The 24,331-nt window shown below is 36.9% G+C and overlaps 1 protein-coding gene across 1 annotated transcript; it reads right to left on the reverse strand.

The window, feature by feature from the left end:
• Positions 1-5,816: 5,816 nt before the first annotated feature.
• Positions 5,817-23,162, reverse strand: LOC119083205 (voltage-dependent calcium channel subunit alpha-2/delta-3). Its single transcript, XM_037192871.1, has 20 exons — positions 22,558-23,162; positions 21,013-21,094; positions 20,539-20,649; positions 20,163-20,472; positions 19,753-20,093; positions 19,318-19,383; positions 16,754-17,052; positions 16,397-16,520; positions 16,050-16,188; positions 13,447-13,505; positions 13,202-13,276; positions 13,034-13,138; positions 12,829-12,965; positions 12,142-12,437; positions 11,870-12,065; positions 11,494-11,803; positions 11,193-11,435; positions 10,802-11,112; positions 6,030-6,228; positions 5,817-5,968 (listed from the first exon to the last, which is right to left on the reverse strand). Exons 1-20 carry the CDS (start codon positions 22,665-22,667, stop codon positions 5,870-5,872), a joined length of 3,612 nt encoding a protein of 1,203 aa, XP_037048766.1. The 5' UTR covers positions 22,668-23,162; the 3' UTR covers positions 5,817-5,869.
• Between the last annotated feature and the right edge of the window lie 1,169 nt (positions 23,163-24,331).

The raw sequence follows: 24,331 nt of genomic DNA on the forward strand, positions 1-24,331 counted from the left end.
CTGGGCCTGTAGATCCGAAATATACGATACGACTGCTTCATAGGACGGAAACACCGGTGTGGTTAATATCTGATAACGCAAAATTGATCTTGTCATTTCGGCCAAATATAGCCAGTTAAATGTGTCATTTTCTCAGTGAAATTTTTATCCAATTTTATGATTTTATGAAAACATAGGGAATGACGTTGGCAATTACTTTCTCTCAAATCTAGCACTCGCTCCGCTCGTGAACATGTCAAACTGCCTAAAAACAGTTGTTCAAAACATAAATAAATAGATTTTTTTTTTAAATCATTCATTTTTTGTCCCCGTAGCATGTAACATGGATTTGGTGACATACCGGCGTAGTTCTATTCTACGAAGGGAAAAAACCATCAAGCATCACTCTGTTGAACTCGGAATAATAGAAAACGTTGCGATGTTGCCCAAAAACGTATTGATTTTCTCCAAAAAAAATTCTTCGGTTGCGTAATACTCTTGTACGCACATTACAACATTTTATTTTGGTTTAACATATTTGTGCGTTTTCCCCGATATTTTCTTGACAAAATGTACAACAAACTAGTATTACATAGGTATATCAACGAACATACGCACATAACAATGAATGTTCCCCCAAAAATCACACTGAGTATCTCATATATGTATAGCTAGCTAGCATGTGCATGGAAAATATATAAATTATTGTGTATATACGTACGCAGTATGTAACGTTTTCACTTGCTCTATCCCCAAAATAATATGTAGAGTGTGTGTGTCAAATAACCATTGTCAAGTCTTTAGAAGTAGAAAACTCTACAAATGTTTGTAGGTAGCCTCGTATATTTACTCAAGTAGAATTAGAATATAATTTGAAATTCATTAAAAATACACATTTTTGTATACGAAAAACATACTCAAAATCTTCTTGTTTTTTTTCTGTTGTTGTTGTTTATATGAGTATTAATATGAATGTTCACAAAAGAACGCATTAATGTTTCTGTAGCGTCGGAATATATATTTCAGTTTAGTGTGATAACGCATTAGCTACATCAATTTGACCCATTTTCATCAGTAAAGTGCCGAGAGTTCGTAGACCCTTTCCCTATTCAAATGCAAAGAAATACTATGTCTACACGTGTCATTGAGTTGCGCTATCTAACTCTCCGCGATAGATTTTCGGTTGATGTTTGTTGAATTTATTATAATACGAGGGGGAGCACAATATTCATTTTTGTAACATAGTAGAGAGTTTATGTATTACATTGAATCCAATGAAAAAAAAAAACAGACTTTACTTGCCATATGGATCAATAATGGACCGGTAGTTATGCGATTGGGCTACTGGACCGTTCTTTTTTTGTATATTTATTAGGATAGGAGTTTGCACTTGTCCAAAAATGATATAGAGAAGCTTGGAGTGTAAATATGCTCCAAAGGTTACTTTATTTTACCTCCAGTTGCAATCTATAAAGATCGAAAGGATTGACGGGGCTCGTCATAAAATGTTATCAGACTTTTATTTTAAAATTCTGTTTATTCTCCCATTAATGTGACAATGCTCAATTTAAATTAAATTCCTCCAATCTTTCAAATGTGACCATCATGCTGCACTTCACTTTTCTATGGAAAAACAAAGGTCACAACGCCATCTGGTGTCATTTCCCTTTAATCGAGCCTTAGTGTAGGAATCTACAATTTGGCCTGAAATCTTTCTATGCCATTGTCAATATCATTGTACCGTGAAAATTAGTTTGATGGCAGGGCAGTTAGCAAAATATAGTTCTTACTGCATTAGCATTCGTAATATCACGGCAGAGTAAAATAAACCAGGCAGGAGTGCGTGATGTGACTAGGGACCTGAATTATCTAGGATAGGAGCCTTATCTTTTGTGAATAAAATTAATTCAATTTGTGTTCGTCTGAGTTGTTCATTTCCATACAGTGTATTAGGTCGCTTTTTTTTGACGTTTCAAAAATGAACCACTATTTTCTAGTTTATTTTATCCTGCCGTGGTAAAATTCAATATCATTATACCTTTCTTACGAAGAAAGTTTTAAAAAAATCTTCTCAATCGGAACTTTCGGTGTTACCTGGCAACACTACTAGCAAAGATCACGATACGTCAAAAATATATGGAAAAATGAGAGAGAGAGAGAAAAATGAGATGACAGCTCTTGGTCTTTGCTCTTCCAGAGAAGAGTGATGCCCTCTTCAGTGCAGCTCAAATACCAAGAGCACGAAGAAAATATTTTTGGAAAAACTTTTTCCCATTTATTTTACAAATTTTTCCTGAATTTTCCAATTTTCCTCAAAATTTTCCCTAAATTTTCCGAAAATGTTTTTGGGAAAAATGAGAAAATGATAAGTGAACTTTTAGAAAAATTTATTTAAAAAAATTCCACAAAAAAAATCCTGCTAACAAAAGTGATAACGCCAATTTGCGTTGAGAAATTCTACAAATCTGAAGAAATCTCAATCAATTTTCTAAAAATTGATTTTCTGCACTTTTTAGATCGACACATGGGAAAAGATTTCGTAGGAACGAGCTGCCAGAGTTTCAAGATATTTTATGATCTTAACTTAAGCATAAACGCGATTTAAGACTCTGTGATGTGGGTGGATTAAAAGGAATTTCATTCGGTAAATCTATACGAACCGAACACCACATACCAAATTCCCAAATCCCGTATCCACCGAAAATGTTTGTGTATCAAAAAGAAAATGTAATTTCCTCCCTAATATAAGCCAAAAAAGCGTTCATTGAACTCTTCAATTTCGTGTGAAAGACCCATCATCATGTTATATATACCATAAAATACATAGGCAATTCGACAAAATACCAAAATGAACAAGGAACAATTTATTTAGGCCAGGAGGGTGCGGCCTATGTTTGTATATTCGGGAATAAATATTGTATTTCAACAGTGAACATTTTGTTATTTTTTTGGGGGATCCACGCATGTATGCGTAGCTGTTTGTTCCATGTTTCTAACATGGAACAAAAATGGTATGGGAATACGGAAGAAGTGTTCATATATTTTAGATAAAGAAAGGTTTTTTTCCACAATGTCCGTTACTGTAAGCCTGTAGGAATAGATATTTCCATGTCGAGACAATGAGGAAAAAAAGAGTTCCAATACCAAGTGAAATTCTATTGTAAGACTGTAAGACTCATTACCTGCTTCAAGGCGTATTTGATAAACATTTCCTGATGAACACAATTAACACAATCGCATGAGAACTCAAAAAAATATTTTAAACATAATAAAAATCGAAATGAAAAAGCCATTGAACCTTCTCTTGATGCACGTGCACTTATCTAAATCGAAATTATTAGGTAAGTTAGAAGAGACCATAAAAATCGAAATTTTTACTTTGACTTTGCTCTTGCCAAGCAAAGATAATAATATAAAGAGTGAAGAGTAAAAGAGCATTAATATAATGCTTCTCCAGTTCAATGCACTTATCGGCCAATAACTTATTTTGGCCGCTCTTTCCAGGAATAGAGCTACTATCCGCATTACATGAATCGTTTTTTAATGGTACTATGTCCTCTAATTTCACCGAAAACTGAGAATTTTAAGTCTATAATCGAAATCGAAACCCAGCTAAGCTTAAATCTATAATTATAAAATATCTGGAGATAAGAACAACCATTACGGAACAAATATTTGAAGAAAACAACACAACAAACTCGCATTGTAACAAAAGAAAATTAAAACTCGCATTAACATTTTATTATATAACCAAACCAACTAAACCATCACTTGGTGCAGCAAGTGTCAGTAACCCGACAAAACGGCACGTGTCTCGCTTAGAAATATGTGTTCTGGATAGTAAATCGAAAATCATTGCATCGCCGCCTGCACCTTCTATGAATGTAGTTGTGTTGTAACAACACTTGCTTACACTATTTCATGTATATATATTCTAGGTATTGAAGTGATGATGCAAGGAAATATTTTCTCATTAAATAACAATCATGAATAGCTTTGCCTGCATTTAGAAGAAGTTGTGTGAGTTAAAGGTAGGTAGTGTCTTGCACGTCGTCAAAAAACCCTTAACGGGTGAAGACAACGCACTTCAAACATGATTGGTACTCTAAATAGCGTACTGAAACGGGACAGTGTACCGAACAAATTTTGACACTGTAAAAAATCTGTAAACATTTTTCATACAAAATTAGCACTCTAATTGGCAGCTGTCACTCGAACCACTTTTACTTGTAGTGTTTTGGTAAAGACGAAGCAGGTCCTTGTATTGTTTGTTCACTTCCAAAATTCTTTGCTGATGGCAGTGCATTCTGAACACAAAAGATTTAACAAGAAAAAAACGCTTCTCAAGTGGCAGATAGCAATATCGGTTATTTTAGAAGTGACCACACAACAACTTGTGCCACCAAGGTTCTTTTTTTTACTTATTTTCGAAATCTTGGGGTTGCTTATTGACAGGACTGGACTGTCTACCCAAACGTCCTTCACGCGTTGAATGACAAAAATTCAGAAAAGGAATTAAAGGGCTCTTTGTGCATATAAAAAATTAGAAAGCTTTCTGAAAGCTTGGGGCTACCCCCAAATTCCCATTTCGCTTGTCCGTCCTTGTTGATGACAAAAAAAAGTTTTCACTTTCTAACCTCGAAAACTCAATAGCTTAAGCTATTGTCAATGTTTTGAAACTTCTAATAATCCCAAAAATCCAGAAGTCTTAGAACTGTGAAGATGGTGAACCATGAAATTGTAGGAACCAACCTGCTACCAACTCAATAATCCTCCTAAAAGTCAAAAAGGGAACCCAAAAAACAGTCAAGTCCTCAAAATCGTAGAATTCTCAACATGGGAGCATTTTTGGAGGAAAAAGTGTTCCGCCAGTTTTCATCATTTGACCTCAAAAACATAGTTCCTGACAAAAAATACCAACATTTTTGTGGTTTCCAACTCTATTCCCGACATGGCAGGGCTTATTGTATGAAATTTTTAGAACTTTTTCGGAATTATTTAGATCCTCACTACTTTTGGAAAATTCGTTCCCCTCGACGAACTCCACGAAGGATTCTTTTGAAAAAACAGCCTACCGAAATCGGACGCATTTTCTATTGGAATTTATCATGGCCCTACGTTAGTGAAGGGCCGGGACGCAAGTCTGTTCACACTGAAAAATTTGACAAAAATGTTTTTCCGTATTATGTGTACCTAGTTCGACCCTAGCAGCCAAAACCACTTTCAAAAAAATTCTTCGAAGCTTGTGTGGCTGGTGAAAGGTGATCAAAAACCGAAAACTTGAACTTTTCTTACCTAAGTTTCTCCAGTTACACGAGCCGTACAGGGTTGTTTGGGGTGTCATCAGAAAGGTAATTGCATGTACTTTCGGGGCAGATTGGGTCTTGTTGGGTTTAAAATTCATCGACACTGAAATATGTGCAGTTGAAGTATTCAACTTACACTGTTGTTACTGAAATTTCTCGAGGTACACAAAACGTACATGGTGGTGTGGGATGTCATTAGAAAGGTAATTGCATATACTTTCAGGGAAAGTAGAGCTTACGACAGTTTTTTTTTTTTTTTTTTTCAAAAGAATCCCTCCATATAAATGCTTCTGCTGGGCCAAAGCTGTAGAGCACACACGTGGGAAGTTATCGAGGTAGGAAAGAATTTGATCGTTCATTCACTGATGACTTCTGGGTGATTTCTATGCGTTTCAGAAGGTTCTCTATTCTAATCTACAATAAAAAATTGTGAGAGTCAGGGCGTTAAGAATTCGTAGCTTGACAGCTACTGTGGGATTCGACCTTTTTACTTTGATGAAATGAGTACCGTACAGTACCGTAAAATGATCGTTGAGCAATTATTTTCTCGGTTTATTGTTTTAACACTTTCAAAGGCTGTACATTCAAAATATTTGTCTAAAAATACAAAACAAAAACGTCCATACGACGGTCGCGTATGTGAATGTTGACGGTGCAAGTCCACATTGTGTAACATTAGCTTCCTGCGAAACGAAATTCAAATGTTAGACAGAAGGAAATCATTTCGAAAATGTGTGCTATTACATCGGGGTGTTCGGTAAAGCATTCATCGAGTCTTCGTCTCTCATAACTATTCATGCTGAGTTTGTAGCATGGAAAAACTGCGTGCTCGTAGTCTAGGATGACAGGTGAGGCAGTTAAATATTGATTGCCGGACTGGTGTTCATGGTTAACGACAACTAAAATTAAGTTTGAGTACGGTATTCGCTTGAAGAAATATGGTCTGAAATGGAAAACAATCTCGATACAGTGTGAATGAACCAGTACAGTGGACGACTTTCAATTGTGTGCACTATTTCGATTCAACTGTGGTTTGTTTATTATCGCAAAAGTTTTAACAACAAAAATTTGCTACGAAAAAGTTAGAAAAAATATTTGACAAAAAACCCTTAAAGGGTGAATGTGACGCAAGTCCTTGTGCCTTTACTTACAAAATAACTGATACCGCTGAGGGTGACGCATTCTGCGTCTGGAGACAAAGGTTTCAACAACAAAAATTAGACCCAAAGAAATTTAGAAAGAAAATTTTACAAAAAAAAAGTTTTGAGTCACAAGTGGCAGATGTAGGTGCCGCAAGCCTTTTTTTGTAAAATTTTCTTTTTAGATTTTTTGGGGCGAATTTTTGTTCAGACCTTTGTGTTCAGACGCAGTGTTTGGGACGATATGAAATAATTACTGGGACAAATTTGTATGTTAATTGACAGCTCTGAATTGTTTCGGTTCTTGTATTGAAGTTTTTAGTTTTTGTCTGAGATTTACCGAAGCACGGATGTGCCAATAAACCCATTTAATTTACAAGAAAATGTGGGATGTTTAATTTAAATTGGAAGGAAAAGGCAACCGTCTCGACATTTATGGTCCTTCACACCGGATTCAATTTGGATTTTTCGTAAAGTTGGTGAAACCAAGATCAACCATTCGACGCGCATAATCATCAAAGTTTGTTCTCGCATCGACTGGAAATAGTGAGGTTACACCACGCACGGTATAAATGTTCCGTTCCGTTCAGTTCGTTGACCGAATTTCGTGAAATTGCCAGCATTATATGTCTATAATTGATTGACTGGATTGAATGGCTGAGACACCATTCACCGTGGATTTGTTTTGGATTACGAGTCAATATTGCTTCGTTAATAGGAATTTGCAGACAATAGAACACACGTGGACATTGTGTAAAAATTCATCGAGCATACGGTTCCCATCATCTGTTCCAGAAATATAGTGGATCCAAGAGTAATATTTCTGTTGATGGTTGTTCGTGTTATGAGTTTTATGGTCACACAAGTTTACATTGGACGATCTGAATTTGAGGTTATGTTCAACACACATCTTGAAATTGCTGCACTACAACGTTGAAATTGGTTCAATCAATTGGGTTTGGTTAATCAACGTTCGATCTACAGCAAATTGGTTCGTCAAGATGACCGCAAGGCTGACAAGTCAACGTCTTTCGCATCAAAGATTGATTTTTCGATTAGAAATATCGGCCAATGGATTGGGTGCAGACGTGCCGTTGTCACATGTGGGAACAATTTTAGATCTACTGAACGATTATTGGAGCAAATTCCAAGCAGTTCAACTGACCATCGAAGAAAAGCTGAGCAATAAAGACATGGAAAGCGAAATTGAGATTATGGAGTCAACGGAAGCATCATATTTGAGGACGAAAAACAAGTTGACCGCGATGGCTGATCTGATGAAGGTTAAAGATGAACCGAATGGCGAAGTTGGAGCGAACGTTGCATCGCATGTGAAGTTACCGAAACTAGAAGTTCCGACGTTCGATGGTTCATTCAACAATTGGTCATCATTTCGCGATAAGTTTTTGTCGATGGTAGGCAATAAAGACACGATATCTGACGGTGAAAAGTTGCAGTATTTGAAACTGAACTTGTCAGGTGATGCTGCGGACATTGTAGCTGGGAGTTGCGGGAAGAAGAACAACTACACGAATAGTAAGACTTAAATTATTTGCCGCAGCATTTACGTGTACCGATTGTTCAATATTCAATTATAACCAAATCCATACAATAGTACCGAATTGGCAATATACTCACCGAAATTCGTCATTTTACTATATTTCAGCCAAAATAAGAAACCTTTTTTTCACGATCCTGAATACAAAGCGTAACTCGATTTTAAACACATTTTGCTTAAAACGTAAGCACTATGAGTGCCATTCAAGAATGTTAAGAACTTCCTGAATTCATTGTTTTCCCAGCAATTTGTTACTGATCGATCGATCGATCCGAAAGAAGACAAATTTTGTTGGGATAAAACATGGAAAACGCGGAAATAATGATTATAAAAAACACACTCCATTACAATGAATGTCGGATAATTTCTTTTAAAAACGCCTTTTTTTTATTAAGTATGACCCGACCTGACAGTATCAATTCAAATTTGTTGAATCAGAAATTTGCATCTGACAAAAGCATGTACAAATTTACAGAACAGCAAAACAAAATCAAATTCATCGTATGCGAAATCCGAAATAAAATATGAAAACTAGTAACTGGTGTTATCCGAACATCACAACAATAAAATTCATCACTTAGGAATTAGGACTTAGGAAAACATTGAGCACCACCCGATAATTACTTTCAGAAGAAAAGAAAATTCTTTGATTTTAATTTCGCACAAAAACCATTCGCTCATGCTCATTCAATACCATCAATTACCACAAGTTTTTGATTTACACTTAACTGAACTTAAGGAAAAATGCCGAAAAAACGAGACATTTGAGCGAAAAGATTTGAAACAAATTTGCTTTTTTTTACTTATAATGTCGTAGAACAAATGGCTTTGCCACCGAATGGTTAAGTGGCAAATTTAAGGAAAATAGGAAATGATTCAATATTTTCTGGGCAAATCTCCATATTTCAAGGATGCGAGAATACAAATCCACCATCAGATTAAGCAAATCATTGTGGGAAGTCCGCAAATTTGCCGAGCAAAGGTTGGCAAATTTGTCTTTTTCAGTACAAATTTGCAATATTTGATCGGCAAATTTGCGTAATTTCTGAATTAACTTGATCACTTTCTTTGCAAATCTCGGCAATTTTCCACACACACTTCACAGATTTGAACACTTTTATAAAGAAAAACACTGATAAGTTCGCAAATTTGCGTTTTTAAAATTTTCAAAGCAAATCTTTGAAACAAATAATTTGTTTTCAACTTGATAAATCAAAACAACTTCGACATGATTTATACACGCATTTGACGGTTTACGTTGGCAACTTTGATGTCATTGTGTACTAAATTTGCGTATTTTTGGCAGTACGGCGCGGCGGGCTGGATTCGAATATTTGATTATTGACTGTGCGAAATTAATGTTAAAGAATTTTTGTTTTCTTTTGAAAATAATTATCGGGTGGTGCTCAATGTTATAAATTCCAATGTGATGAATTATTGTTGTGATGTTACGATACATCAATTACTAGTTTTCATATTTTATATTTTATATTTTTTTTCGGATTTCGCATACGATGAATTTGATTTTGTTTTTCTGTTCTGTAATATTTTACATTCTCAGATGCAAATTTCTGATTCAACAAATTTGAATTGATACTGTCAGGTCGGGTCATACTTAATAAAAAAAGGCGTTTTTAAAAGAAATTATCCGACATTCATTGTAATGGAGTGTGTTTTTTATAATCATTATTTCCGCGTTTTCCATGTTTTATCCCAACAAAATTTGTCTTCTTTCGGATCGATCGATCGATCAGTAACAAATTGCTGGGAAAACAATGAATTCAGGAAGTTCTTAACATTGTTGAATGGCACTCATAGTGCTTACGTTTTAAGCAAAATGTGTTTAAAATCGAGTTACGCGCTGTATTCAGGATCGTGAAAAAAGGTTTCTTATTTTGGCTGAAATATAGTAAAATGACGAATTTCGGTGAGTATATTGCCAATTCGGTATACTATTGTATGGATTTGGTTATAATTGAATATTGAACAATCGGTACACGTAAATGCTGCGGCAAATAATTTAAGTCTTACTATTCGTGTAGTTGTTCTTCTTCCCGCAACTCCCTGAATATAAAATTACCGATGAAAACTACAAGGATGCTTGGGCCGCACTTGAGCACAAATATGAGAACAAACGGCTACTTGTTAAATCACATATGGATGAGTTGTTCAATCAAACGGTAATGGAAGATGAAAGTGCTGAAGCACTGAGACTGCTGTTAAGGACAACTCAACGATGTTTCCAATCGTTGAAACCTTTGGGAGGACCAATTGATTCATGGGATTGGTTACTGGTTCAATTGGTTGGTACGCGTTTGGATACAAAGACTCGACGCTATTGGGAGTTGACCCACAAATCAAAAGAAATGCCAACGTGGAAGCAAATGGTCACAGCGTTGGAAATTCGCTGTAATGCTCTGGAATCGGAGCAAGACAAACTTTAGTTCTTATTTACATTGAAAGATTTATGTTCTTGAAATTTAATTCTTTGAACCATGGATGGTTCAAGGTGAGGAGTATGTTTGGGACGATATGAAATAATTACTGGGACAAATTTGTATGTTAATTGACAGCTCTGAATTGTTTCTGTTCTTGTATTGAAGTTTTTAGTTTTTGTCTGAGATTTACCGAAGCACGGATGTGCCAATAAACCAATTTAATTTACAAAAAAATATGGGATGTTTAATTTAAATTGGAAGGAAAAGGCAACCGTCTCGACACGCAGAATGTGTCACCCTCAGCGATATCAGTTATTTTATGAGTAAAGACACAAGGGGACTTGCGCCACACTCACTCTTAAAGGGTTTTTTTGACTTTACCTTGAATACGACGTTTTTCCGTACGACGGTAAAACATTGCCCCCTTGTATGAATAGGTTTTGCTGTAAGATGAACAGATCGGATTTCTTGTCGCAAGCTCGGTAGATTTTTTCCTTTTTTATTTCCGGTTCGCGAACAACTTTACCGTCATCGGTCGCTATTGGTTTTGGGGTTTGGGTTCCGACACCGGAGTAGTCATTCTCATCTCCATAATCCAACGGGACTCCCTCGACCAGCATATGAAGTCTGGACCATTGCACTACCAATTCCATTGCAATCCACTTTATAGCGTACAACACTAATTGGAAAGGCTGGAAAATCAAGTGGCTTGTGTACTCAATGCGTCTCAACATCAAACAACGTACAATCGTGTTCTGCTTTTATAACTTACGTTCCATAGCGAATCGCTGTCGCTTTTCTTTTCCAGTACATCGCAACAAAGTGCTTGCAAGTCATAAACGGTTATTTTTTTGAAAATGTTAAGCTCTTCCATAGACTGCATTACAGGCCCATCGATTTCCCCGAAAAATCTTCCCGTTAGATTTTCCGTCTTGGATAGAACTATGTAACCGTTGTTATCGAGTACATAGCATTCCTGCATGGCGTCGTCACATGTTCGCAAACAACCGTTGCACTAGGAGTATCAAAATAATTATTTCGAAGACATTGCACTGAGTCAAATCAGATCTTACATCTGCCTTCGACGTAATTTCCATAAAACGTTTATGCATCAACGCGTGAGAAAATTGGAATCCAACAACAAGTCCGGGCGCTTCCAGTCCACCGTCTCTCGGAAAAATTGCATGCGATGCAGTCACTTTCAATTCTTCGTTTTCTGGATCGTCGGATACATGTGGCACTGAGTATACAAAGCTTAATGGATCGATGCGGTGTTGCAATATGGCCGCCTTGTACCAAGTTTCATCGATCGCAAATTTATGATAATCACCGAATTCTATGTCTGTATCCACTTCTATTTCTTCTTCGAGAATAAATTGCCACCTTTTGACGATTGAATTACATTTACGACTTTAGCAGTAGTCGCACAATGATTATCTGTACACAAACCTAGTCAGACCGCTATTGGTGGCTACGAAACGTAATGTAGCATTAAAACGTAGGAACAATTCCCGATCGCTTTCGCTTTCAAACTCCCACTGACCATAGCTAGCATTCGTCACCTTTGCATCAAATATTAGAAGCTGCACAAGTTCCTTATTACAATAATAGGCATCGTCATCGAGAGTTTTGCGACCACAATCGGCTAAACAGTCGGCAAAACATATAACCATTCAAGTAATCAATAATCTGGTTTTTCTCAGTTAGATCAGAAAACCTACGCTCATCATCGGGTATGCCGTCATGTTGATATTTGGGCTCAACTTCGTACTGTTGCGACCATTTCCAATTGGGTTCGGACAGTTTGTTCAAGAAATGCAGTAATTCCTCTTCTGGAGTATCGAATTCGTGACCTTCAAGATAATGATACTTGCAGTAGACCCACTCCGGATGAACTTTAAAATTTTCTCCCATGAAGAACCGCGACATATTGACACCCAAATGCAAATTTCGTTTTACTTCGTCTCCGACCTTTATCCATGTGTTGCCATAGCCACTCGGAATTGCTAGGCCCAGTCTGACATTGGCGAAACAGATTTTTTTTCCCCGAGAAATGGAGGTAAGGGATCATTCATAAATTGCGTTACGCTTTTTCAGTGCTGCCATCAAAAAAAAATCTAAAAAATCTCGAGGAATCCGCGTCCTACGAAGTTATAACTACATTCTAACCTCTAGATGGGGCGACAGAACATAGGTTTAAACTTCAGAGAGCGCGGATTTCCGGAATTATTTAGAACTTAATTTTGATGACAGCACTGAAAAAGCGTTGGATAATTTGTCAATGATCCCTAAAGAAAAACCAAATCTCTCAGAGACAATTTAGCTGCACGGCTCCACATAATTGTTATCTCATTCGTTGTGGTTTTTATCTTACTGAAAGCGTAATGAATTTACGTAAATATACTTACGAAAATGGCGTGTTCGGCAAAGGAGCGAAGTAGTAATCGTAAGTTTCTTGTGATATTCGGCGCATATTGTCGTAATGAAATTTGACTGAAATGTTGAGCATCTTGCCTTCCACGTTATTTACTAAATCTTCCCGGAGCTTTGTATTTGTTATAGACAGACATTCAGAACTCTTGATTGCTTTTAGAAATGAATTTAAATTTTTACTTTCATCAGTACTTTTCCCGGTTTCCGAGGGTCAGTTGACTCTTCAAATTGTTCCACTTCCGTTAAATCAATGCTATTGTAATTCGGCTTCAATTGTCCTTGATCCTTTTAAAGAAGCTAACAGTGAAAAATAATTCTCAATTTTATTGATTTTATTAATTGTCTTACCACAGGCCGAAGATCCGGATGCAGTAGAACGTATCCGTTGTTACTAACTATGAACGAGTACGCATTTACACCAAGCTAAAACAATGGATCCGTTCAAATTTGTATTATTGTTGTGCAACGGTGTTGGATTGAACCAAAGCACTGTCAAGCACCGAAGCTGACTTTGACATCACTCAATTAGAAGGCCAAAAACACACCTTCGGTGCTTCGGTGCTAGACAGTGCGTTGATTGAACTCGTTCTTACCTTGTATGGTAACGTTAACTTATTTATATCTTCAACTGGAACGTCTGTACTTGCAACTCCTAGACCGAACCGACATTCAATTTTTGTTAATTATTTTTTCTAGGCATCATTCACAAATTACGTAACGTTTTTTCAGTGCTGTTATCTATATTTTAAAAAACTCGAAAATAACACGCTCTGCAAAGTCAAAACCATATTCTATCCTTCAAGCAACTTCAACATTTTTAGCCCAGTACGAAGTACTGGGGGCTTATAAGATTAATATGCCGTTTGTAACACGTCGAATTGGAAGCAGACAGTAAGGGCAAAGCATTTGGTTATGTTCATAGATGACGAATCCGCAATAAAAAAAATGTCCGTCCGTCCGTCTGTCCGTGACCCCTCTAGCTTGAGTAAATCACAACCTTTTTTCAAAATTCTTTTTTTTTCCCGATTGGTATCGACAAAAGTAAGGTCAAGTTCGAAAATGGGCATGGTAGGGTCGGCCCTTCCAGAGCTAGGACCCTAGAGATGTTTTTCAGTCTTTCGACGATATCTACCGAAATACGCACGCAATAGCTGCTTGTGATATATCAAATGAAAGGTATTGACGAGTAGAACAAAGTTGCTGAATATTGTTTTTGGGTAAGATGCAACGTGGGCTTGTTGGGAGGGCTCAAAGGTCGTTACTCGGCCCTAAGTGTTTTTTGCACATAAATCGAGTAAATCTCATCCGATTTTGCTAGATTTAGTTTTTTATGGAAGGTAATTGAATACCGCAAAGAACGTGGCGAAAAAAGTTTCAAATTTGGGCCCTTGGACTAAGGCCGCTACTCGGCCCCAAGTATTTTTTGCACATAGATCGAGTAAATCTCATCCGATTTTGCTAGTTTTTGTTTCATTTGAGAGATAATTGAATGCCGAATAGAATGATGGCAAAAAAAGTTTCGAATTTGGGCCCTTGGACTAAGGCCGCTACTCGGCCCTAAGTGTTTTTTGCACATAAATCGAGTAAATCTCATCCGATTTTGCTAGATTTAGTTTTTTATGGAAGGTAATTGAATACCGCAAAGAACGTGGCGAAAAAAGTTTCAAATTTGGGCCCTTGGACTAAGGCCGCTACTCGGCCCCAAGTATTTTTTGCACATAGATCGAGTAAATCTCATCCGATTTTGCTAGCTTTTGTTTCATTTGAGAGATAATTGAATACCGAATAGAATGATGGCGAAAAAAGTTTCAAATTTGGGCCCTTGGACTAAGGCCGCTACTCGGCCCCAAGTATTTTTTGCACATAAATCGAGTAAATCTCATCCGATTTTGCTAGATTTAGTTTTTTATGGAAGGTAATTGAATGCCGAATAGAATGATGGCGAAAAAAGGTTCAAATTTGGGCCCTTGGACTAAGGCCGCTACTCGGCCCTAAGTGTTTTTTTGCACATAAATCGAGTAAATCTCATCCAATTTTGCTAGATTTAGTTTTTTATGGAAGGTAGTTGAATACAAAGAGAACGTGGTGAAAAAAGTTTCAAATTTGGGCCCTTCGACTAAGGCCGCTTTGTGGCTCCGACTGTTCTGATGCCTTGTTTCCTTCTTTTTTCTCTCTTAGTAACTTCAGCAGTTCAATTTAGCCTTCAACTAACTTCAGCTTCTTATTACGCCTAAAACAACTTTCGCCCTTCCTTTTTTCCTGTCTTTAACTAACTTCAGCTCCTTTAACTAACTTCGTCCTCAAAAAGCTTCAGCTCTTACATTTTGCCTTCCGCTAATTTCCTCAACTTCGTCTAGAATCAAACGACCCCCAATATAACCCATAGCTACACCACTCCCGAATCATGTTTAAAATAAAATTATTCACGCCAATAAACCACAAGTTTACATAAGCTAATATAAACTTGTAAAAAATCGTAATGAAAAATTGTATTTGTGACAATCATCACTGCATTTATCACTAATAGCCATTTCGAACAAAAAACTAGTTAACTAGCTTTCTTTCCCAGACCTTCCCATCAACGACACCATTACTCACCACCCAATTCGTCTTGACTCGGACCACCTATACTTTTGCTTGTCTGAACGTTCAACGTAGCATACAACGATTTTGACTTTCTCAGCGATTGTAACCCGCACTTCGTACTATTCGTATTGCAAACCATTGTCAAGCCAACCAAATGTCCATCTAGCCGACCACAAGTATGTCGAGCCAACCAAATGTTTCGTTTATTTTGATCACTATACCACTATATGAGACCAAGAACTGGAGCTACAATCTCTATTGAGATTGTTTTTACCAACTGCGCCACTTGTCACAACTATTCACTACACAAAATGGAAACAGTTCACTTGGGGATGTTGTCCCCTGAACTTCTTGTTCAACCCTCTTTTTATTAATCCTTTCCTCTTCTTCTATCGTCTTACAACCGTCTCCTTAGATTCAATTCATTCTAAAAGCCTTCTTGATCATTGTCAGATTCCTAACATAGCCCTAAATGGTGGCATAGCTTTAACTTTGGCTGAGCGCGTATTTCTCGATTCATTTAAGATTTAAATTGATGACAGCACTATCAAAACGTTCCGTTATTATTATGATTGATCTTCTACTAGTTTTTGTATTCCCTTTGACTCACCTAACAGACGTGCTTTTTTTAGTGTACCGTTTTCGTAATTCGATTTTCTGTCGAATGCAGGCACCCCAACGGCTATCATTAGTCGGGCAGGTTTGTCTGGTCTAGCTTTATCGTCGTTTTCGTCGCTGTCATCATCATCCTAAATTTTTGTTTAAAGACTTGTTTTAAGACTTGTACACTCGCTGTAGAAGAAGTCGTAGGGACCAGTACGTCGAGAGCATTTGAAAGTTTTAAACGTTAGTGAATAGTCCCCGAATAAATGATCGGGAGGGTGAAAGTATCGATACTCGACTTCTACTACAGCAGATGTATTACACGTATGACGACAATACAATGATAGAACTTACTGAAAAAAAATCTTTGAAAGCATGGGTCCAAGTCGGTGGATGATCCGTTCCTTGGAGCACCAGTGGCGTTGCAATAACATTAACATATTTTAACACTTCACCTTGCACTTGATCTAACGTTTCTCTGAAAAGTCAGTAAGTAGTTGATGTTTTAATACATCTTTTACGTGTTTTAAGAAAAGGAGGGCTGTAAACTTTGTGGACATAATCGAGGCTGTAAACTTTGGAGAGGTCACGCAGGTCGCCATTTTTTTTTTTAAACGGGAACACACCTTTTGTATGAAATCCGCCATTTTATCGTCAGGTGAGTCTGTATCTGCGTGAGCTCCCCAAAGTTGGCCAGAAAAATTCACTTACATGTGCGAGTAATGTCCACGGTTTAAACATGCCATCCACTGTATCTCTCGGACATTCGTCACTTCTTTACCGACCAAATATGTGAATATCCGCACCGGTATTTTGGTAAAGTTACCGTTCTCTATCCAATTGTATTTGTCAAAAATTTCGGTCGCATTTCCTGGAACACCGTCCGTAATTAGCATAATTGCCTGGTTGCATCCAGCTTTCGATTCACTGCATTTCCGATCATCACGATATCTTTGCAACAGCTCGAATGCATCGATAAAGGCAAGTCCAACGTCTGCACTACCTTCGGGCTAAAGTTATTGGAATTAAGAGAGAGACATGGAGAGGGAGAAGTTGCGGTATGTTTCATAATAATTCTTAGTTTCCTCTTACGAACAAAGTACTCTGTGTGAGAGACAAAATTGATTTTTTTCAATTTTTTCTTTGTTTATATGACAGTTTGCTCTCTCACGGAGTACTTTTTGTTGAGTGGAATGTTCATATATACTCTGGGAAAACTCAATAGCGCAGTGTGTAAGTCGAGACTTCACATTGCATTATTGGATTGCCAGTTGTGGGTTGGAAACTCAACCGCAACACAAATAATTCGCTTCATCAGGTTGTTGTCCGCAATAATGACATCTGATTGAATCGGTTGTTAGGTTGCGTCTAAGATGAAGTACCGATAACGTCTCTTTGTGTTACATGTAATTGTTCGTTGGTGTCATTGTCATTCAGTCAGTTAGGCGAAAAACCCGTTAACGGTGTGTGTTGTCTTAAAAAAACACGAACAACAAATCGGCAATTTAGGTGCGAGCTGATTTCACCATTAGCAAAAATCACGATGGTTCAAAAATATATGGAAAATGAGAAGCCAACTGGAGATGTGAATCCATTTTTCATAGAAAAATGTCGCCCTTTACTGTGCCTCAAAGCCAAAAATCGCAGAAAAAACATGGAGGCTATCGGTAACTTAACAACGGCTACAACAGCTACACAGTCTCACATGCTTGTCACATTTTGGAAAGGCTCTATGTGTATGGAGGTTTTTTGCTTCTTATCATGTCCGGAGCGATAGCGGAGGACTTGACGCAGTCTAACTTCCAAAAAAAGAACGAAGAAAATTTTTTGAGACATTATAGCCGAACATTTCAGTTTCTACCCTTTGGTTTATATCACCACAAAACATATTTTTTCATATTCTTGCTTCAAATACGAGCAAAACGAGCTATCACTCGACTATGTAGGTTTAAAATTGCCGGAGATACATCGTTTTGAAATTGGTCACTTTTCATACAAAATACACCAAATTGACTTTTCCCAAACAATCAAAATCTTTCAACTTACTCTGTATGTTTCTATCTATCTGTCTATCTGTCTATCTATCGACGGTCGATCTCGCAAACCAGTCAGCCAATCTCCATGAAATTTAGCAGGAGTCTCAGGGTGGGCATAAAAATGAAAATGTGATACGCCATTACCCCAGGAAAAACCAGATTTTTGTTTTATTGGCCTCGAAGTGGTTTCTGAGTGTGGTTTTCGAGGGTCGGGAACGCGTTTTCGGCTGTAGCTTAGCTGTATTGAAACCTACAGAGGCGTGCGACCCATCAAATGAAAGGTATTCGTAACACGATTCGAACAAAAAAATAATTTAAAAAAATCGGGTCAGATTCGTTTGAGCTAGAGTGATTAGAGTGACCAAATTTTGAGCTACTCGAGCGTAGGATGAAAGGACTAATATTTTTTTGGGTTATGAGATATAGAGAGTTGCTTTCTTCGGCAAAGTCTCAGAGTTTTACGAGTAGAACAGAGGGGCATATGTGAAAAATGTCAAAAGTTGGAAGTGGGTGGGTCAATTGGGGTTTTGGAGATATTTCTTGAATAGTGGCAGATATAGAATTACTTTCTTCGTCAAATTTTCGAATTTCGTCCAATTTTCGATTTTCGTCAAATTTTCGATTTTCGTCAAATTTTCGATTTTCGTCAAATTTTCGATTTTCGTCAAATTTTCGATTTTCGTCAAATTTTCGATTTTCGTCAAATTTTCGATTTTCGTCAAATTTTCGATTTTCGTCAAATTTTCAAATTTCGTCAAATTTTCAAATGTCGTCAAATTTTCAAATTTCGTCAAATTTTCAAATTTCGTCAAATTTTCAAATTTCGCCAAATTTCCGAATTTCTGTTATAAACTGTTATAAAAAGCAGTGCTCTAAAACTTCTAAAACGACTGATATCCCAACAAAAATCTCTTCGAGAAAAGTGTGTGAAAAGTGGCAAATGTTCAGGAACAGACCAGAAAGAAAATTTATCTGCCACATGCGACGCAGATTTTTTTGGTAAAATTTTTGTTGTTTCCAGTCAAATTTTTTTTGGTAAAAATTATTTGGCAGATGATGAGAAAAACTAAGCCAGCTTGTTTGAACTAATTGGGTGTAAAATTTAATTTTTGCGTAACGAAGCTGAAAGCGTCAACTCTAGCGATATCATTCATTTTAGAAATTGTACTTCAAAGACTGCGTCACACTTTTCTCGAAAAGATTTTTGTTGGGATTTGATTAGTTTAATGTCTATTGTACCTTCAACTTCTTTACGGCTGCATTAAAAACGGCAATGTTTTCGGGTGTCGCCTGTACTAACGTATTCTAAAACGAGAACGCTATCTTAATGCGTTTCAACAACAAAACAACCGGTTGTATATGAGGCCGATCGCCATTATTTCACTGGGGCCGTATAACATAAAAAAACGTGGCGATGTCGGTAACTCTGCTTGAAACGGCACCATTTTTTTTGTCAAGGTTTTTTTTTGTTTTCTCTATATTTCTCCTTAATTAATGGGCTAATTAGTAATTTTTTCTGCACTAATTAAAGAATTAATTATTTGCCACACAATTGTCGAATTGTCGAAATCGCGCTACAATTTTGTATGAAAATTACAGCAAAGTTTGCGATAACGACCCCAGTGATCGGCGTAGCCTAACATACAACCTAGAACAAAAACGATCGAAACGTACATCAAAACACGGCACCAAAGTGGTTACGTTCTTCGAATAAACTAAGATGTTGGTGAAATCATTGTTCGAGAAAGTGTCTAAAATGCTCTTGATCGTCAACTGTGCTATGAAGTTCCGGAACCCGGTCATCGATCCGGAATTATCCAACAAAATGACAATATCCTTCGAACATGTTGCTGTTTCAATGTACCACGAACGCTTTCGACAGTCGTAAACGTCGACACCATGACTTTCCCACCTTTTTGCGGGAAAATGGCGCATTATGCCCGTGTCCGATCCGAAGTATTGCCACGATAGGGCCGGATCAGATTGATAGTTTTGTAGGAACACTTGATCGAGCGCTGAAACACATAATGTTGATCTTGATCCTGCTGCGAGGGTAAAATTGGGCATTACAAAAATGTCTATACCTTCGGACCACATGATCGTTTCAAGAACTTCTCTGCTTCGGTGATATACATTAGTTGGAACGTGAACAGAGCTATGTGACGTATTTACGGAGATATTGTAAAAGTGAGTGTCTCGATACAGTGACAAGTTCTGAAAGTATTGGCCGTCTTTCTGAACTATCTCCGGTAAACTCTCCACAAACTCTCTCGTTAGATTGCCCTCCAAATCTTCTATAATCGAATATTTGCTGGAATAATATGTGTAGTTCTTATGATCGGACTTATTGAAATCAAACTTCTCAGCACTTTCTTCCGCCGTGTTAAGTATGCACTGTTGTTGATTTGAATTCACGTTTAAACAATGAAACCGTTACACTAGTTAATCAATTGAACTTACTCTGACCGCATCGATTTTTCTCTGTAACATTCGGCCCAGATTGTCTACAATCGATTTAATTAGGGTGTCGTTTCCTTTTTGTTCCACTCTCGCATTGTATTGCTTGTATTTCTACAACAAAAAAAATTGTCAAAAATATGAAATTGCTGGATGGAAAGCACCGACCTGGACGTGGATTCTCATGCTGTTCGTGACTTGACAGTTCTTTTTTACACGCAACTGTCCGATTACGAATATTTGTAGTTACGAAAATACGAGAATCGTCGCCCTGGTCTGTAAACTTTAGGTAGATCACGAAGATTAACATTTTATTACACACGCAGGAACACTTCTGACTATTTTGCATATAAAACATTCACCTCAACTTCACGATGTCGTTGTCAGCGACCCTTAACCTCCTCATATACAACCTTGGTTTCACCAGCGAATCTGCGATCTGCATGACCTTCCCCAAAGTTTACAGTTTTGACTTACCATTTTGATTTCATTTGATTTTGTCATCTTTTGACCCATCTGCCACAACTCGTCTCCGAACTCTTGGGCCCATGTTGCAACTCTGCAATTCAAACAGGAAACAAAATTGAGTCTTCATTTTTTGGCACAACCTCTTATCGATCGGCATTTTGTTTTATTGATTCTCTCTATGCACTGACAAAAAAGTTTAGAAAAACTCAGCTGTTGCAGGGAACTTTGTCTCCAGGTCTACAATAGCTGCCACAGCTGTAGCGCCCCATACAAAAAATACAGCTGCTGCAGATGATGTAGATTATCTGGAGACAAAGTTACCTGCGACAGGTGAGTTTTTCGAAACTTTTGGGAATGCTTTTTAATTTACAATCAAAAGGTTGGGTTAGCGTCTCTTCTCTAATCAGTTATCACTAGCTAATGGCGAAGTTTATTTTCCATTAGCTTCGCTACTAGCGATTAGCGATCCGGAACGAAAATAATTTTTTTCGAAAATATTTGCTTAATTATGTGGCGAAGTAGTGTACAATGACCTCACTCTACTCGTTGCCAATTTTTTTTTTTCGAAATTTCAAGTTCAAATTGTTGTCATTGAAAAGGTAGTGAATCTGGCAAAACCACAAAAATTGTTTCAAGGCGATCAGATTGCTTGGGTGGAACAGGTCGATGAAAAAGTTAAGCCTTCAGAGCGGCAACAAAATGAGTGGGTCTCGTCGAATCTTTAAAAAATAATTTTTCGAAAAACGATTTTATGGCTTTGAGCCAGAACAATGTTTTTGTGGTACTACGGTCTCTGATTTCTATTTTTCTAAATTATTTTCTGGCTACGCTATTTGGCGTACAAATTATGTTTGCTTCGGTGTCCGAGAGACAAAGTTTACCGGTAACGAAAACCACAAAAGTGAGTTCCCACTGTAATATAACGCTTGATTTCCACTTGCCAGAAAAGTACTCAGTGCGAAGACAAAATTGATTTTTTTCAGTATTAGCTTTGTTTAAGTACGGTTTCCACTAAACAAAAAGTACTTAGAGAGAGAGAGAGAGAGATAGAGCTGTGAGAGAGCAAGCTGTCAAGTAAACAAAGAATAAATTGAAAAAAATCAATTTTGCCTCTCACAGAGCTCCTATCTCACAGAGTACTTTCTGTTCGATTTGCCGGTAACACAAATTTGCATCCAATAAATTTTCGGTATCCCCGTTACTGCGGATACATATACTACGTAGTGATACTCTACTATACCACTAGCCTTGTTCAATTTTACCAGTTATGTGCTCTCCTTTGAACTGACGTCACAAATTTAGCATATTGCAAGGGAGACGCTCACTAAAGTATATAAAGCTCTAAAAGCAGAAATAATCAGCGCTGCATCAAACCGGAGACCAAATATGAGCACTTCAGTTGACGCGAAACTTGGTTCCATATTTTTTGTGAACCGCTGAAGATGTGAATTACCTTCAGTGTTTAGATACTTTGGAGCTCATCTCCGTCGCGACGGTTGTTATCGAGTAAATGGAAATGGACAGAAGTTTTCATCACATTAAAAGTTCACTCACATTTCGGCTTCCTTTGATGTCTCAGCTGTTTGTAGCAATCCAATGCATAAAATGCATGCCAGTAAAATTAGAGGATGATTGACGTAAAACTTCTCTCTATTGATAACCATTTTTGTTTCTCTTACATAATTATTGTTAACTTATAACATTTGATTAACTTTATCCAACACACAATTCTACGTTTTAATCACAAATCTGACTGCATTTTCCGATAGAGTCACAACAGAAAAACAAAAATTTCTAAAATATTTTAATTTATTTCGGCAAAATAATAAATCTGTTCAGAGACTATGAACGTTTGTTCGGCGAAATGATGGAGAAAATAATCTAAATTTAGATTCTTCCGAAATTCCCAGTTTGTTTTCAGTACAGTAAGTTCGGTTTATTCAAATATATATGCACGTCAACATGTTCTATTGATTTGTTGTGTACACAAACATGCGTGAAAAGGACCAAAAATCAATATTTAAATGAACAAACTGTATTTTCACAAATAATTTGTAATCGCACAATTTGCACAGTTATGTCTCTTGCTAAATTGTAAGCTTTTCCTTTACATCTACTGAATGGATAACTGTCAGTATTATACTGGATCACACTGAACATGCACTTCGGAAAATTTCAAAATATTTTCCGTGACATAGGAAAATCAATAATTTTCCGAAAGTAAATTTACTTTGCCGCATATAACAAAATGAACAATACCCGGCTGGGACATCGTAACTCGAAACACAGATAATAATTATAAGGTGCACATTTATGGGAAGTAGAAAGTTTTTCTATTTTCGGTGCCTCTTTTACCAATGGTATTCGTTTCACTGTCTTTAAGGATCCTTAAAGTATAGTTTCCACTTAAAAAGAGCACTCCGCTTAGCCTCCGTTTACATGACAGTTGTAAAATAGAACAAAGGAACTGTCACGTAAACGGAGTAAAAAATTTAAATAAATTCAATTTCCACTCCGTTTGCGTGACAGTTCTTTTGTTCTATTTAACAACTGTCATGTAAACGGAGGCTAAACGGAGTGCTCTTTTTAAGTGGAAACTATACTTAAGCGGAACGAACGATTGAATTTTTTTTTGTTTTGTTTATGATGCGAAATTGTCTTTAATTGATCGTCTAAAATACACAAACCCACGCAAAAAAAAAATCGCAAAAATCAAAAATCAAAAAATGATTCGGTTTTCTTCCGTTTAAATTCTTTCAGTACATTTTTCAACCATTTTCCTAACAATACATTCCTCAACATCTGCCACTTGTGACGCAAATTTCTTGTTGTAAAATTTTCTTTCACAAATTTTTTGAGTCAATTTTTTGTTGATAAAACTTTTGCGTACGACGCACAATGCGTCACCCTCAGCGATATCAGTTATTTTGTAAGTAAGATAAAGGACTTGCGTCACATTTACCCTTTAAGGGTTTTTTGACTGATTTGCAAATACAGATATTGTTACAAATAGCTTATGGCGAGCGTTAAGGAATTCATTTGTACACATTTGTACACATTTGTCCGCTTTTATTCATTTATATTCGCCATTATATTAAGGTTGCGAAATTTGCTGTTTTCGTTCTTCATCGAGGTGATCGCGATGAACCAGCTCCACCAGTTTGACAACAAACAAAATCATGACTTCATGAATATGAAAACTGAAATTCCAATATTTTCAGTTGAGCTCTTTAATCTAAATTAAAACATTACAAGATATTGCCGCCGAAATATGAAACACGTGAAATGAAACAAAATTTTTTTTTTTACAGTTTTGACACAATAAAGG

The sequence above is a fragment of the Bradysia coprophila genome, unplaced genomic scaffold (genome assembly GCF_014529535.1).
Source record: "Bradysia coprophila strain Holo2 unplaced genomic scaffold, BU_Bcop_v1 contig_561, whole genome shotgun sequence".
NCBI lineage: Eukaryota > Metazoa > Arthropoda > Insecta > Diptera > Sciaridae > Bradysia > Bradysia coprophila.